This window comes from Sycon ciliatum, chromosome 4 (genome assembly GCF_964019385.1).
Source record: "Sycon ciliatum chromosome 4, ocSycCili1.1, whole genome shotgun sequence".
Taxonomy (NCBI): Eukaryota; Metazoa; Porifera; class Calcarea; order Leucosolenida; family Sycettidae; genus Sycon; species Sycon ciliatum.
This window is the reverse complement of record NC_088646.1, coordinates 40,201,736-40,219,222: the sequence shown is the minus strand read 5'-3', so window position 1 is coordinate 40,219,222 and position 17,487 is coordinate 40,201,736. Positions and strand designations below refer to the sequence as shown.

General features: G+C 48.3%; 1 protein-coding gene across 2 annotated transcripts; it reads left to right on the top strand.

Moving 5' to 3' along the window:
• Positions 1-400: 400 nt before the first annotated feature.
• LOC135816153 (myosin-6-like) lies at positions 401-17,141 on the top strand. 2 transcript variants are annotated; one of them, XM_065329546.1, is made up of 16 exons: positions 401-888; positions 1,154-1,252; positions 2,622-2,718; positions 3,006-3,055; positions 3,423-3,653; positions 4,006-5,536; positions 6,272-6,414; positions 7,031-9,022; positions 9,229-9,459; positions 9,685-9,861; positions 10,671-10,780; positions 11,622-11,664; positions 13,444-13,623; positions 14,627-14,699; positions 14,920-14,965; positions 15,801-17,141. In XM_065329546.1, the coding sequence occupies exons 1-16, from the start codon at positions 703-705 to the stop codon at positions 15,910-15,912; spliced, it is 5,301 nt and encodes a 1,766-aa protein (XP_065185618.1). In that variant the 5' UTR covers positions 401-702; the 3' UTR covers positions 15,913-17,141. The 2 variants fall into 2 exon arrangements, with proteins under 2 accessions (XP_065185618.1, XP_065185617.1); XM_065329545.1 differs by having other exon boundaries at positions 14,624-14,699.
• Positions 17,142-17,487: the final 346 nt, after the last annotated feature.

The window sequence follows — 17,487 nt, the reverse complement described above, 5'->3', positions numbered from 1 at the left end:
CCGGCTAGATCCACAAGTACAAGTCGAGCCGGAGTATTTTTATGAGGCAGATCAGAGCACAGGCGCTAGGCACAGGCCCCAGGCCCAGGGGATCGACTGTACTAGTAGTAGTACAGTGTAGGCGCTAGGCAGTGTAGCGCTTGTTCGATCAAGTCGACAACGGACATGTGAATGATGTGATCACCTGATCACTGATCAGTGATCAGTGATCACTTATGCGAACGTGACTTGGGGATGAGTAATCGATGAGGTAGTTGCACAGACAGTATGTACATAATTATGTGTACGCGCAAATGCAGTGCTGATCAGGCACATACACATACTCGTACCAAGAGTACATAAACCAGGTTTATGTACTCTTGCTCGTACTCAAACTAGTCACAGTGCTCAGTACATGTACTTGCTTCAACTAACTAATACTTCAAGTCTCAAATCAAGATTGGAGAAAGAGTAAAGACAAGACACACTGCAGCTGAGCCACAAGCTGAATGTCCTAGTGATTATGTGTGAGACACTTGAAAGCTAGGACTCGAGTAGGAGTAGGAAGGGAATGTTGCAAAGGATGTGTGTGTTGATTTGCTAAGCTGAGGCAGAAGCTTCGCCACTTTTCAGTAATCTTAGTCGTCGTTGCCAAGCAATATTCGATTTTGTGCCTTAGACTTTGACTGATGTTTTCGTGACGGAGAGTACTCCTCGTTCGCCATGGACATGTGGGGTCGTCTCAATAAAGGTTTGCAAGTCGTGCAAAACCAGCTCGACACGTATGTTGAAGCTGCTGGTGTTGCTACGCCGGACGAAGGAGCAACCGACAGCACTGCCACCTCGGGGTCAGCCGCAGCCCCTGATGATGTCCAACAAGAAAAAGCGCAAGGAGCGACACCTGAGAAGGTGCGTGAGCATAGCCAGCATGATCCAGACGACTATCTCCGTGCTGCGTGTGTCCCCATGTGGGCCCAATCCATGATTTGAATACTACAGTGTATACAGTGAAGTAGCAGTGACCCAGTGTGGGAGTCTGTTATGTGTCTATGTGTCTAGACTATGTCTATGGGGCAGGAGTTCAAATCTTACTTCGAAGTAGGATCATCTTTACATTGCATGACAATTCAAGAATTTAGTTCCCATTCATCTTTTTTTCTTCTTTTCTTCTCAGACTGGGAGGTTTGAAGATCTTCAAGAGGCTTTGGAGCAATCAGAGAATCGCAATCGGCTGATCAACGAGGAATTTTCTCTGCTGCTTAGACAAAAAGACGTACGTGGGAGATGCATTTTGTTTAGGCTGCTTTGCGCTGGCCCATCATATGCCAGCATCATTCACACTGCAAACTCCACTCCGACATTTCAGCTCCCAGCTCTCTATGCTGCAATGATGGCGAAAAATTCGCACCAATTTCTCATAATGGCCCGTTTTGAGCAAAATAAGTGGTAATTTGAGCAAAAATCCTGAAAATGTCCAATTTTGGGGTGCTCATTACTCCACAATATTGATGGTGACCAACTACTTTTTTGGCCATTTCATCTCTACATGGCACACTGAAGACACTGCATACTTCACATCCCAAACATTTCGGGCCAATTTGCAAAGCTGATTTAGTTCCAGCTACTGAGTACCTTAACCCCGCATGCGTTTTGTTTTCACGAAACATATCCGGGTAGGCGAAAGAGCCGGGTAGGCGAAAGAGCCGGATAATCGAAAATAGTGGTTTGTTGTACTGCATAGTCTTAACGGTAACTAAAATAATTCCTTCAATTGATTCTTACCGGTTGATAAAGAAACCATTGGATCAGCAAGATCTTTAACGGTAACTAAAATAATTCCTTCAATTGATTCTTACCGGTTGATAAAGAAACCATTGGATCAGCAAGATCTGGCAGGTCTTCATGCTGCATAGAGATACAGGAGTACAGGAATGTTGGAGTGATGTGTGTGTGTGTGTGTGTGTGTGTGTGCGTGTGTGTGTGTGTGTGTGTGTGTATGTGTGTGTGCGTGCGTGCATGTGTGTGTGGGTGTGGGTGTAAACAAATTATCAGTTGAGGGAATGGAAAAAGAAAAATCTGAAGAAAAAATTGACTCTCACCACCAGGACTCGAACCAGGGACCTTTGCTTGAGGCCAGCGATGCTCTTACCACTGATCTATGGTGTAGCTGTCATCCCAGCAGAGGCCGTTCAACATTTTCTTCAGACTTCGTAGCTCACGCTTCCTGTGACACTACACAGGCAGGTGGGACGCAGCCCTCACTCTGCCCACACAGGACCGCCGGACGCAGTTTTTGATTGGTCCGGCCATCCCATAGCCTTTCATACAGTTTGTGTATGTATAGTGGGTACACAGCTGCTCCCTCAGCAGTAAACATGCGTTAGTGGCCAACAAGTTGGTCCGGTGATGACTTGACCAACCGGACCGGTTCCGGTGGGCCTGCCCACACACTGTTTTTCTTTGAAGTAAACAGTGAGTTGAGGAAGGTTTTGTGGAACGCGAGAACTGGCAAGTCCTCAATCCTCATCTATGCAGTGGTTAGCTTAGAATGTGCTCAGGGTAAGCTTTTCTTTGTAGATCGAAATCATCTTTCCTGCCGATCAATCTATAGTGTATGGCTTGCTCCGTTTTTCCCCGTGTAGAAAGAAATTCAAGCTCTGAAAGAGTCATCGGAATCTGGCGTGGTGCCTGATGCCATCACGAGTGCCGCCGCCGCCACTACTAGCAGCAATGCCACCGGTAACACTCATGTCTGTGTTGTAAATGCCTCTTGTCTACTTGACACACCCTGTGCCAGACACTGCCAGTCACAACATGTCATGTGCAATCAGTCTTCAGTGATGATGTCATCACATAACCTCATCAGTCATCAGTGATGATGTAATCACATAACCTCTATATACCAATCAGTTTACCTTGGTTATACATGTATAGTACGCTAGTGATCACGTGCATGTACGGTACGGGTTTTTACTTTGCTGGAGCCAGTTCAGTCTATCTGTATGCTTGTTTGGTGTGATTTGCAGAAACTGAAGAGCTGCGCCAAGCGCTCAGCGAGAAAGAGGAGCGATTGCAGGTAGGGTGCCATGGCGTGCGATGTGTTATGGTGTGCAATGTGCCGTTTGTTGTGGATTTGGCCCGGCGCCTTCTCCTTTAGTGCAGTGAATCTTGCCAAGGTGTGTAGTGTATTTCCATGCGTGCCCAATACTTCGTCTTGTGAGGGCATTGCTTACGTCAAGGAACAAGGCCTGTACTCTAATACTTGTGTCCAGGGTGTGTAAAAAAATATTCGACGGGTTCGCGTACCGGGCAGGTCAAGAACAAGGAGTCGTACAACTCCCTGGTCAAGAACCACCTTTCCGCTTCAGTGTGTGTCAAATCGTCTGATTATTCCTTTGCATCGATTATCTGTCTTTGTGCGTGTTCAAACATACACTTATTAGGAGTTGGAGAGCAAGTCTGAGCAGAAGTTGACTCGATTGAAGCAGCAGGCAAAGGCCAAGATCACCGGTCTCCAAGAGCAGGTCTCATCTCTTCAAGAACAGCTCAAGCAGTTTCCCGCTACGGATTCGCCCGATGGCGGGATGTCAGTGACAGGCGAGGAAGTAGAAAACCTGAGGGCATGCTTGGAGGAATCAACACGGAGAGGCTCTGAACTCCAGATGGAGCTGGAGGTGAGCCACTTGCATGGTCAAATGTCTACTTATACTGCTAAGTATATGTTAGCTACGAGTACATGTACATTGTTTGCGCCTTGAGCTCTTGCTTACTACTGGGTTGACCGTCTTACCGGCGATACCGGCGATGTCCAGAGTGCACCAATGTCAATTATCGTATTACCACGAATGTAAGTCACACCTTTTTATACTAAACCTCAAGGGCAAAGAAGGGGGTGCGACGTACAATCGAGTGTGAATTCCTACTTCTGTGAATGTATTGAAACAATTTGGCTCAGACCTGAAATTGGAGGTGCGACTTATAATCGGGGAAATGCGGTATTCATCCTGTATTGTGTTGTGTTTGCAGGAGGTGAAGAAGAATGCTAGTATGACTGCCACTGTTGCTAACAGTCCGTCCACTAGTGAAGCTGAAGAGACTGTTGCCCAGCTCACAAGGCAGCTGCAGGATGCCGAGCAAGAGCACACGGCAGCTCGACGAGACTGGGAGAAGGTGTCCACTGAGCTGCGTGCGGCTGTATCCCAGCTGGAGCAGAAGATAACTGAGAAAGAACAGCATGCCGGGCAGCTTGCGTCAGAGAATGCGTCACAGAACAGCCGTATTGAGCAGCTAGAAGAGAAAATCGCCGAGAAGCTGAAGGAAATTGAGGAGCTGGAAGAACAGGATGTGGCTTCCCAGGCTGAGATCATGAGTCTACAAGCGGAGATGAGCACTACGGCCAACGGCAGTAGTGTGGATGGCCACGATCTGCAACAAGTTCAGACAGAGCTGGCTGAGAAGGCCCATGAACTAGAGTCTCTGCAAGACAGAAACGAACAGCTAACTGCCGAGATGAAGCAGCAGCATGCCTCCCTGACGGAACAAATTGATAGTATCACCAGTGACAAGTCCGACCTGGAAGTACAGGTTGCGAAGCTCTTAGCAGATATCCAAGTTCGTGACGAGCAGCTTTCAAGCAACTCTTCTGACTTAGCAGAGCAGCTTCGTACTGAGCAAAGCAAGCTGGAATCTGAACACAATCAACTTGAATCCAACCGCAGCCAACTTCTTTCTGAACGCAATAAGCTGGAGTCGGACCACGTCCAGCTTCAATCTGAACGCAGTCAACTTGAAGCTGAACGCAGTCACCTTCAGTCCGAGCTTGGTCAACTTGGAAAAGAACGCAGTCAACTTCAGTCCGAGTGTACTGAATTTGAAGCGGCACGCAGTCAACTCCAGTCCGAGCGGGGTCAGCTGGAGGCAGAGCGCAATAGCCTTGAAGTCGATCGCAACGGGCTTGCTGCAGAGCGCAATAGCCTTGAAGTCGATCGCAGCGGACTCGAAGCTGAGCGCAATAGCCTTGAAGTCAATCGCAGCGGACTCGAAGCTGAGCGCAATAGCCTTGAAGTCGATCGCAGCGGCCTCGAGGCTGAGCGCAAGGAGTTCAGCTCGCAGCAGAGCAGCACTGTTGCTGAGCTAACTGAGGATCACGAACGGAAGCAGAGCGCACTCCAGCTACAGTTGGAGCAGCTCAGAGAGGAATTTAGCATCCAAACTGATCAGCTCCAGCAGGAATTATCCGGTAAGGTAGAGCAGGTGAAAGCACTCCAATCCGATATAGAACGACAGCAGCAGCAGCAGCAGCAAAGGGGTAAAGTGCAGTTGAGCACATCCGCAACTAGTGTTGCAAGTGACCAGGACTCTGCAATCACTAGTGGCGGTAGCAGCAGCTGCGGCACAGCAGGGCGTGACGTACAGCCGCCATCGACACCGACGCGCCCCGCCGGTGCGATGACGGATTCGTGGACGCCGCTGGGCCTGTCATCGCAGATGTCGACTAGCGTCACTGTTCATGATGATGATGTGGATGTGGACGACGACGCAGATCCTCATCAGACAGGTTAGTTTTAGGCTGCTGTTATCACTATCATAGTATATGTACTGGCAGCGCACACTGCCACACTATGTCCCCTTGGCTACACAAAACAAGTACATGTTCTTCAGTCTTTCCAAACTGGTGTTGCTCTCGTCTTTGAGCCCTCGGTGGGCGACTTGCTGGCCTCGATGGCCGTTTGTGTGCCCTCAGCGGGCAAGATGATATCGGCCCACGGTGGGCAGTTTGCTGGCCTCAGGTGGCAATTTGCGCGCCCTCGAAGGGCTGTCTGCTGGTTTCTTTTAACGCTGGCCGTCTCTGTTCTCACTGTCATTACATTGTAAGCTCTTATAGTCTTATTCCCATCATGTGACAACATTAAATAAATAGCATCACAGTACTACTGGGCGCCGAAGAACGATCATACGCACTGTACTAGGTTTTCACCGGGCACAGAATGCCCATAGATGCGCGGTGACAGTTTTTAAAGGTGTTCTTCAAAGTTACCAATGTGTACTGGTGGGTGCCGAAGAACGGCTCAATCGCATACGGACTGCAGCACATGAAAATAAAATAAAACGACGTACGCTGCGATGCTGTTCTTCGACATTTGAAGCGGACAGATTGCAGCCAACCGGTGTACGATCCCCCCCCCCCCCCCCCCCTCATCCACCTAGGGAGCATCCCTTATATTCATCCACCTCATAACTACTTCATTCATTGTGCTACAACGTTGCTTATTTGTTATTTCTCTCTTTGCAGTTGAGAGGTTGCGCAAGGTACTGGAGGCCAAAGAGCAAGCACTCAAGGACCTGAACGCCAAGGCCGAGGTGAAGTTTGAGAAGCTGAAAGCACAGGCCAAGAAGAAGCTCTCCTCATTGCAGCATCAGCATGCTGCAGAGAAAGTGAGTACTGTTAAACCGGCAATTTTCGCTGGTGTCATATTGTCAGTATTCCCAAAATCAACGGCTCGGTAAACCACCCGTTTTCCAGATCCGAAAATGCATTTTGCACACTGTGTGGCATGGTTGAATTTTAGGTCTCGTTTTATTTTAGGTAAAAATTACCTGTACCGAAGTTCCCGAAAATATTACACTGAAAAATCCCGTTTTACTGTAGTACGTTTACCTGTGGTGATTGATGCATGGGCGAAGGGGTAATCGTATTTTTATTGGTGCAAGTTGAACTCTGTGCTGCATGGTTCATTGCAACATCTGAAATCAACTGCAGGTCCTCCGTACTGAGTACTGCGATTGACTTGTGTGTGTGTTTTTTTGGGACAGTTCATTGACTGGAGTCTGGTTGTTTCCTTGTCTGGCATTGTGTGTGTATGTGCGTGCGTGTGTGTGGGGGGGGGGGGGGGGGGGCATGCGTGTGGGTGCGTGGGTGTTTGTGTGTGGGTGCGTGTATGCATGTGCGTGGGTGCGTGTATGCATGTGTGTGGGTGCGTGTATGCATGTGTGTGGGTGCGTGTATGCATGTGTGGGTGGCGGTTGGTGCAATCGTGTTGTCTTTCTTCAGGAGGAGTTGGTCCAGCAATGGCAGCAGCGGCTGGACAAGATGCACTCGGAACACACTCATCACTCAGACAGCCAGTCATTGGCTGCCACTGCGGGTAGTGGTAAGGCTGCTGGTGGCAATGCTGGCATTGCTAGTACTGGACAAAATTGGGAGAAACTACTAGAGGAGCGACTGAGCCGAATCCAAGAGCTGGAACAGACAGCACCATCATTACCGGAGGCGGCAACATCCATTGACGTCGCGTCTCATCGCCCAATCCGCCTGGCTGACTTGAAGCAGAAATGCGAGCAGCTGTCAGCGGAGAACGTGGAGCTTTTGGAGAAGGTGGAGGCGTTGTCGGTGGAAAACACTGATCTTATGGCACTGCTTAGTGAATCACGTCGAACGAGCAAGGATGATACTTCTGCCCAACCAGACCCCCAGCCTCTGACTGCTGATAGTGAGGAAGCGTCCGTAACAGTAGCAACCAACGCTGGTGATAGTATTGCCCGTGATGTGTCGCAAGACATGACCACCATTGCAAACGAAGTCGACAAGAAGCTGAATGCTGCCTTGTCTTCAGTGGCCACATTCCTTGTCCAAGTCAAAGAGCATTTGAATACGGATGATGACGACAATGATGATAATGGAGATGTCATCGAGTACCCCCAGATGCCCACTGAACACGAGTCGATGTCACAGAGTGTTTCAGAGCTATGCCAAGTAGCACAGAGTGCGCATCGCAAGCGCGCCACCCTACTCGAGGAGAACATGCGCCTGTCCATGAACCTGTCCAGCATGCAGCAGAGTCTGCGCGAGTCTCAGCTGCAGCTCTCCGACGTGGCCGAGACACGCGATGAAAGTGCCGGCGAACTGGAAACACTTCAGCACACTGTACAGTCACTGGAAGAGCAGAATGCCGACCTGTGTGCACAGCTTACTGAACTGGAAGCTATGAAGCAACGTAACGTAGAACTTCACACACAACTCCAGTCCATGGACACCTTAGAGCAAGATATGGCAAATTCACTACAAAAACTGAGTGACCAGGCTGAACAGGTGTCCAGTCTTCAAGCTCAACTGGACAAGGTCACACGTCAGCTACACACCAAGCAGGAGGAATGCGACGAAACAGCGGCAGAGCGATTGATTTCGGAGAATGAACTGTCATCGGTCCGTGCTGAGCTACATACCGCTAACACATCTAAGGAAGCAGCTCAGCAACAGCTGACAACAGCTCAGCAACAGTTGACAACGGCTCAGCAGCAACTAGCGACAACTGGTCAAGACCTGGAATCAACTGAACAGAAGTTAGCATCAACAGAGCAGGAGCTTCAAGCAAAGTCTGAACATCTCAACACTACCACTTCTAAGTGCCTTCAGCTGGAGGTGAACGTGAAGGAGCTGCAAGTCCAGTGTGAGACCATCGAGACCGAACGGCACCGGCAGTCGTCCGCTGAACGCTCAGGTCTGGTTGACGAACTACGGCTGTGGCGCAACAAGGCTGAAGATGCCGAGGCGCAGGTAAGCAAGACCTCATCGCAGCTCGCTGACCTTCAGCTGTCTTGGAGTGAACAGAACGGTGTAGTGTCGACGTTGCAACGCCAGCTCCAGGACTGCGAACGTCAGAGCAAAGCCTTGTCACATGAGGCTGAGAAGCTGCGCGCTGACTACAAGGACAGTCAGGCGCAACTGAACACGGTGCTTGGCAACTTGCATGCCGCTCAGGCCTCTGCTGCACAGCAACTCTCCTCCAGCCAATCGGAGGAGAAGCGTCTACATCGACAGTTCACTAGCTTACAGGCACAGCTCAAACAAGAGGAAGAGCAACGGCGGAGGGCTGAGCATGACAGTGCAAAGCTATCGGAGGAGAAAGAGAAAGCCGAGAGGCTGTATGCTGATCTCCACTCGCAGGTGGCCAACCAAACAGCGCAGCGTAATGAAGAGAATGTATCTATACTGCTACTGCAACAGCAGGTCACCGAGGCTGAAGCTGCACGGCAAAAACTGCAGGTACGTACTTGCAAGTATTTGTGTTTGCTTGCTACATGTGGCAGCAGCAGCAGTAGTAGTGCTTTAACAGCGATCGTATTCTTTCTACACTGATGCGGTTTCTAGCTTGTTTCCTCTCTGCTTGTTTACATGTCCAGTCCCTCCCTGATGCTTCTGTCTCTCTGTCTTTCTGCTTATGTCTTGCTTTTCGCAATGGCTGAGAACAGCTTGATTTGGACATGACATTGACCAGTCTGCACGACCGGGAAACACAGACACTACAGCTATCATCGGAGGTGGCACGGCTCACTGCTCAGCGCGGTGATGTTGAGCAGCAGATGAGGCAGGTCGGGCGACAGCGTGACCTTGCACAGGCACAGGAAGATCAGATTCGCTCTCAGCTGTTGCTAGCGCAGTCAGCGGCAAGCACTGTACCCGAACTGCAGTCACAACTTGAGGTGGGTTTGGCGGCTGTGTCACCAAGTCAGCACACATCATGCCATGTGTTTTATACAATGTGTTTGTTGTACCTGGCATTGAATAGACCGGGTGTGTAGATATTTAGTATGCATGTATGTCATAACTCCAAGCTGCGCATCAATTTATGTATGTCGCAACTCCAAGCTGCGCATCAATTTCACTGTTACTTCTTGTTGCTGCTGCTGCTGCTGCTGCTTTACTAGGCCAGCGCTAGTCACTTGCGGGAGACTAGTCGCAAGCTGCAAGACAGCGAGGCAGCGTGCAGTGCGTACACGCAGACCGTCAAGTCCCTGCGTGAGCAGTGCAGTGATCTTGAAGCTGACCAGCAACGCAGGGAGAGTGAGGTACAAATGGAGATGCGCTCTGTGCAACTGCGGCAGGTATGTGTTTTGTGTGTGTGTGTGTGTGTGTGTGTGTGTGTGTGTGTGTGTGTGTGTGTGTGTTTTGGTATCACCCATACTCCAGAAGCAAATTAATACCAACCGTTTCATCTCCACTATAAACTCCAGGCTTATAATTATATTCTTTTTTTAGCACTCTAACGCTGGGTTTTAAATATACCTTTCCAACCTGTTTTGTCAAAAGAGGTATTGTTCAGGCAAGATTAATGAAATACCAATGCACGCAGACAACTACCAGTAGCGACATTAAGTAGTAAGAACAGCTATGTACACATGCCGGTATGCCGGACTGGATGGACTGGTGCAGGAAATAACAGGAAAACAGGAGCACGCCCACAACACGTAGTGTTGTCAGTGTAGTGCTGTGTGTGCCCTGGAGAAAAGAACGACTGAGAGGCGGAAAGGATGCCTGCAGTGAAGCCGGGCAGATACACGCAGGGCCAGTGGCCACTCATTGCACAGCAACTGTGCGAAGGAAGATGCCGCAAAACCCTCAGCAAATGAAAACGAAAGTAGAAAATTGTGGCGCATTCTTAAAAACATTTTATTTCAGTCTTCACCACCCAGTAGTTGCTGGGCATTCTTCATGTGCATTTGATGAATAATTTCAAAACGAAACTCCTAAAACTCACCCGTCCCTCACGAAACTTTTCGCGTGAAAAATAATTGATAATCTTGGATGGCCCTTAATATTCAATTGTTTCAACATTGCTCGTATGTGTGTGTGCGTGCGTGTGTGTGTGTGTGTGTGTGTGTGTGTGTGTGTGTGTGTGTGTGTGTGTGTACAGCGACAATTGGAGCAGGACCTAGAGTTGGCAACGGTGGAGCGTCGACTTCAAGCATCAGCAGATGCTGCCAAGGACCAGGAGATGGCAGACCTCACCGAGTCGACTGTGCTGTAAGTCATCACTGCCGCTAGTACTACAGTGCTTTAGTATTATGACCTGGTACTGGTACTACTCTGCTGCTCCTCAATGACATCATAGCTCATGAATAAGTTAGTTGACGCTCTGAGCCACTGCAGAGTGCAGTGTTGATAATGATGCTGTCTGTGCAGTGGTGCAGGGCGCTGCTAACTATCAGATACATGTACACGTCGTTAGCGCCCTGCACCGCTGCACAGCCCGGTGCTCATAGGGGGTGCTCATAGGCGAAGAGATGCATAGCGGCCAGCATGACACAGCGACTTATTCAAAAATTAATATTACCGTAAAGTACCGCTCTAATTCCCGCCCCCTGCCGATTTTCTACCTGTGAAGCGACTTCGGCGTATACAACGAAAATACGATGTTGAACCGACGCATGCACTGCTGTACACAATACTTGCCAATCCAGGATGAAAATGTGCACAATCCAGCATATCGAGTCTGAACTTCTACGTTGTTGTACATCGTACTGCACTTGACAGCCTTGATCTAATTCCCGCCCCCTGCCGAAAACCCAGCTGGGAAGCGACATGGCGTGGGGGGCGGATCAACGGTGCTTTACGGTATGTCGATGTAGACAGTCGCTTGCACCCAGAATAACCAAGTCCAGCCCATTGTTGGGCTGTAAACTGCTTCGTTACACTGCACTGCGCACACTTTTCTGTGCTGTGAACTCGGCGGTGACTTTGTTCTTGTGAAGTTGTGGGTGGATGTCCTTGACGTGGTTCCTAGGATGATGTAACTCCTCGCTCTACTCCATGCTCCACTTGATTATGAATTGTACACGTTTGTGCATTGTTTGTGCATGCTCAGGATACCGCTTCCAGTTGATTCTGAGGACTATGATAAGCTGCAGGTAAGATAGTAAAAAGAGACAGATACGCACACACACACACACACACACACACACACACACACACACACACACACACACACACACACACACACACACACACACACACACACACACCAGGGGCGTGCTCGGCCCCCCAACTAGGGGGGTGCACGGGAGCCGAGGGGAGCCCCCTCCCCCGGCAATTTTCTGCAATTTGTTTGCAACCTTTCTTGAATTTTAGAGCATATTTGCATACATTACAATTGCAATTACCCAGATTGAAAAATTTTTGGGGGGGTGCACGTGCCCCCCGTGCCCATCGCCGAGCACGCGCCTGCACACACACACACAGGCAGGCAGGCAGGCAAATAGACACACAGACAGACAGAGTACCGTGTGCTCTATCCTGTTGATCCAGTGGGGGCAGTGCCTGGTAGTAGCCATTGAGTGATGTAGTGAGTACCGGCAACTCATTAATCTTGGCACCGTCCTTGCCACTCATGGCGTACTGCTCGATGATTATTTGCAGAGATTGCCACAATGATTGGTTGCACCTCGCATGTCTTTACAGTGACTGTTTGGTGGTGTGTTGACTGCACCCTGTTCAATATAGTCATTGGTATGGTGGTGTGTTGACTGCACCCTGTTCATTATAGTCATTGGTATGGTGGGGTGTTGACTGCACCCTGTTCGATATAGTCATTGGTATGGTGGTGTGTTGACTGCACCCTGTTCAATATAGTCATTGGTATGGTGGTGTGTTGACTGCACCCTGTTCAATATAGTCATTGGTATGGTGGGGTGTTGACTGCACCCTGTTCAATATAGTCATTGGTATGGTGGGGTGTTGACTGCACCCTGTTCAATATAGTCATTGGTATGGTGGTGTGTTGACTGCACCCTGTTCGATATAGTCATTGGTATGGTGGTGTGTTGACTGCACCCTGTTCAATATAGTCATTGGTATGGTGGTGTGTTGACTGCACCCTGTTCGATATAGTCATTGGTATGGTGGTGTGTTGACTGCACCCTGTTCAATATAGTCATTGGTATGGTGGTGTGTTGACTGCACCCTGTTCGATATAGTCATTGGTATGGTGGTGTGTTGACTGCACCCTGTTCAATATAGTCATTGGTATGGTGGTGTGTTGACTGCACCCTGTTCAATATAGTCATTGGTATGGTGGTGTGTTGACTGCACCCTGTTCAATATAGTCATTGGTATGGTGGTGTGTTGACTGCACCCTGTTCAATATAGTCATTGGTATGGTGGTGTGTTGACTGCACCCTGTTCGATATAGTCATTGGTATGGTGGTGTGTTGACTGCACCCTGTTCAATATAGTCATTGGTATGGTGGTGTGTTGACTGCACCCTGTTCAATATAGTCATTGGTATGGTGGTGTGTTGACTGCACCCTGTTCGATATAGTCATTGCTATGGTGGTGTGTTGACTGCACCCTGTTCGATATAGTCATTGCTATGGTGGTGTGTTGACTGCACCCTGTTCAATATAGTCATTGGTATGGTGGTGTGTTGACTGCACCCTGTTCGATATTGACTAGTAGTAGTAGCAGATCGGAAGAGCCGGGAAGACCTTTACTATCATTCTTGTTCAGCTTGACTCAGTTGTTGCTCAGACTACATCGACTATTTCCACCACTGTTACGCGAAGGGTGAAGTCATTCATTTCTCCTCTCTTTGACACAGTGTAGACTGTAGCGCCTGGCTTTGCTTGTGTCTTTCACATGCAAATCGGACTAAGACCCGTGCTTATGTTGTCTTATTTCTGTGCACGCAGCAAAAGCTAACGGCTGAGTCTGCAAAATGCGGCATCCTGGAGCGTGAATTGGACGACAGCCGCCAAGAAGTCCAGGAACTTCTCAAAGAGCAGAAACTGCAGCAGGAGGAGACCCAGCAGCTGCTGCAACAGCACAGGCAGCAGCAAAGAAGTGCTGATGTGGCCGTGGATGTGGCAGAGGTAGGTCTTCGCTCTTCCCTGGCCTTGTTCGTTTTGCACAGCGCCAGTGAACATTACAAACACAAGAATAGCAGCAAGAGTGCATAACCTGGATATACAGTAGATATTGGTTATAACGTGCCCTTCTGATTTTTCACATTTTATCACTATAACCGGTATATCACTACAGGCGATTTTCAACTGCGCGCGTCATACATACACATTATACATGTGTGAGTACTCGATCGCGCTAATGTAGCGTACTGATACATGATGCATGCTGCTGCACCTTCCCCAGTCTAGAGTGAACAACTTCTTGGCCCCAAGGCATCCTCCAGGAAGCATCAGACCAGAATACACTATGAAAACACACATGTGGCTCCAAGTCGAGACGTGAATGCCTCACACGCTTGTGTTGCTATCACTATAGACGATATTTTTCTGTACAAAGACTGAAAGAGGTGTTTTGAAAGGTGATTCTGTATCCTTATAGCCGATTTATCGCTATATCCGATATTATTGGTTATAGCGATAATTTGACTGGCTTTTTCTGGTTTTGCTTTTGATATTTTCATTTTGTATCAATATAGCCGGTTTATCACTATGTCCGATGACTTTATAACCGATATCCACTGTACTCAATCTGCGGACAGAACTGTTTCGTCCTTTGTGAACTCATCAGCGCAGCACAGAGGAAATGAGGCCGAACCTGATAGCAATGAAAAAGGTTATATGTACTCCTGATAGCAGCAGTGTAACATGTACTTCTGCCTTGTTGAACACAGAGAGATAGAAGAGTTCAGTTCGAAACAGATGCCACTCTTCAAGGCAAAAGCAGTGTGGCCTTTTGTAGTCTAGCAAGTATATTGTATACCGGTATAATCTGCACTGTTGAGTTTCACGTGTGCGTATAATGTGTGTGTCTGTATGTTTGTGTTCGTGTGTGTGCATGTGAGTGCGTCTGTGTGTCTGTGTGTGTGTGTGTCTGTGTCTGTGTCTGTGTCTGTGTGTGTGCGTACAGCAGACTGAAGACATTCCGGAGTGGTCCAGTACACTGACTACTGACGGCGCTGGTCAATCAGCACAATCCACTACATGTAAGTACAGTTCTGGGCTGCATGGCGATAGTAGAAGTACAAGCATGCTCATGCAGGGACGGTTTGCATTGAAATACTTGCAAGTACTTGCATTGGCGGTGCAGGAAAACAAAGCATTACGAACTAAATATGATCTTGTCTGGATCTAGACTGATTTTAAGACTTCAATGCAGCATCATTTATTCGAATCTGTGTTCTGTTCTGTTGTGTACCTGGACAGTACCTCTCGCTGCCAACCAGCTACTGCAACAGCTCAGAGTTCACAGGTAAGCAATCTGCTAGTGCGAGATGTAATGCTGGTACACTGGTAGCTGTGTTGTGTACTGCAGCAGAATGATGCTTCCTACTAGAGGTAAAATAAGTACATTGGGTGGAAAACTTACTCCCTCGATGGCTTAAAACCGGTGCGCGTGTATCGAGTTATCGTATTGGTTTTGCGAGCTTGCTACGGGCAGTCTATGGCACATTTTGATGTGTGCAGGTGCGATGTTGGAAGTGGCTAGCAACATTGTATGAATGCTGTCCTCTGTCTACAATGACTGTCATGCCTGAACGTAGAGATACAAATGTAGTGTGTGCTCTCTGTGCTAGCTTCCCTTTTGAGCACGTCATAGCTGGCCCAATACTTGCCAGACTCGCCGCTAAAAGCGTACCGATGCACTCGTTCCGCTCCTACTTCGAATGAAGTACTCACTACAGAAAAACAACTGGGCTTTGGTCCACCTTTAGCTGTGTGTGTGTGTGTGTTGCTTTGTTATCTTACCTTGTTGTGTGCTCGTGAATGTGATAATGCAAGTACAGGTGTACTCGTGCCTTGGCATTGCATTCATACTCCACGGCAGGGAGTCGTAAAATACCGGTATTTTACGACTCCCTGCTCGAGTACTCGTAGGGTTTTATCACATCTACTAGCGAACCTTCCTGAGCTGGTTGTGTTTCTCAACACAACTGTATAGCTAGTTGTAACGCGGGCATGCGAACTTTACTTTATTTTATTTTTCACACAGCCTCAGTGCTTGTATAATACCTCCTGGTCTCTTCAGTGCCCCTAACCTCCGTATTCTGGTCTCTCCCGTGTCTTTCTCCTCTGTATGTCTATAGCCTGGGCTTGACACACCGCTTATCACGTGCACACCCGGGTGCACCGCGTATGTTACTCGTCGCCTACGCAGTGTTCATACACTTCTGGTGTCTCTACTGTGCTGTTGCCTGAGCAAGGGCCGGCGACTGACTGGTAGGGTGGCGCTGTTATGCTGTCTGTGGATGGGAGCAAGCACTGTATCCACTGTGTCCATACTGGAGAGGATGACAGATGTACCTGCATGTCAATGTGTCAAATTAGTTGGTGTGTGTGTGTGTGTGCGTGTGTGTGCGCGTGTGTGTGTGTGTGTGTGTGTGTGTGTGTGTGTGTGTGTGTGTGTGTGCGTGAATGCATGCATGTGTGTGTGTGTGTGTGTGTCCTGCACATTAGCCACTCCTTGCCTGTGTGCAAGGTGTGCAAGAATGGCTTTGGAGTGCTGCACATATAAGGAGTCATATTCATTATGCGAGATTGTTTACTCGCTGGCCGAGAGCATTACAATAAATTTCGTATTCTGCTAACCCTACAAGCTACATTGTCACAGTATGTGTAGAGATAACACAACACTGCACAATGTGATACGCTGCGCTTATTTTTCATGAAATACGCACCACATTCTCCCTATCATGCACAAAACATTGTCAACTCTAACTCCAATGCCTCCTGCAAGGGCGTAGAGGGACGAGATTCTACCCCATGTTTTCTTGAGCTTCTACCATTCTCTTTTCTATTCTTTTGTAGCGTTATTAACCTACTGATCTTGATTCCTCCCCCCCCCCCCCCCCCTCCCCCGCACACACACACACACATCTTATAGCCATCTTATAGATTCCTACAAGCACCCTTTTCCCCTGTTCTTCAACTTGACACCTTTCCAAGTACCTGCACGTACATGTATATGCGGCTTGCGCATTTCTTACTCTCTGAGATGATGATACCATAGAAGTTTATGAAGTCGATTCTACTTTGTGCTATGCTTAGCCTTCGCAGCACGTACTCTGGCACTCACAGCACGCTTGGTGCATCATCGTGCGAGGTCAATAATTCATGCAACACATGTATGTATGTGTATATACATAGTATTGGTCAGGCCTAGCTTCTTACCCACACATCGGTGCATTCGTTATTACTATTAGCCTTGAGCAACGGAGTTTAGGCATAGAAGAAAATGTTAGATTTGCTGATATGCCGCTCCCTGTAGGGCTAATCCGCACTTTCATTTTTAATAGCATCCTACCGTCTTTTTTTCTTCTTTTTCTTAGCGCATACGTTGTCATCGTCTTTTACTAATGATATCGTTCCTACTTACCGTACTAACTCAGCCTGCTGTTTGTGTCACACTACTTTTCAGTAAGACCTAAGACCTACTGGGCCGTTGTTTGTGCTACTTTAAGTAACTAAGACTAACATCAAGAGTCCGTAAACATTTATGCACTCTTGCTAACATACACTGAGATCTACTGGGCCATTGTTTGATGTACATGACCAGATAAGTAAAATTAATGGTCCATTCAGGGTTGTATGCAGGCACTTGTTGGTCTTGGAGCAGCTAGTGAGAGCGGTATGCTGTCTCCAGGGGTAAGGTGAAAGTGCGGAAGAAAGTCTCGAAATTTGCGGCGTAGCAAATTCCTGTAGATATTGGGCATGATGTGTGAATCACAACACAAACATTGAGAGTACTTCAAGTCACATGCTTTTCTTCCACCC

Bases quoted from the DNA above. Each gene is read 5' to 3' on its own strand.
- LOC135816153 (XM_065329545.1), top strand. From the start codon at position 703: ATGGACATGTGGGGTCGTCTCAATAAAGGTTTGCAAGTCGTGCAAAAC. The intron at 3,056-3,422 runs GTAGGGTGCCAT...TACACTTATTAG, and splicing joins AGAAAGAGGAGCGATTGCAG to GAGTTGGAGAGCAAGTCTGA. The intron at 14,966-15,800 runs GTAAGCAATCTG...GTATGTCTATAG, and splicing joins CAACAGCTCAGAGTTCACAG to CCTGGGCTTGACACACCGCT.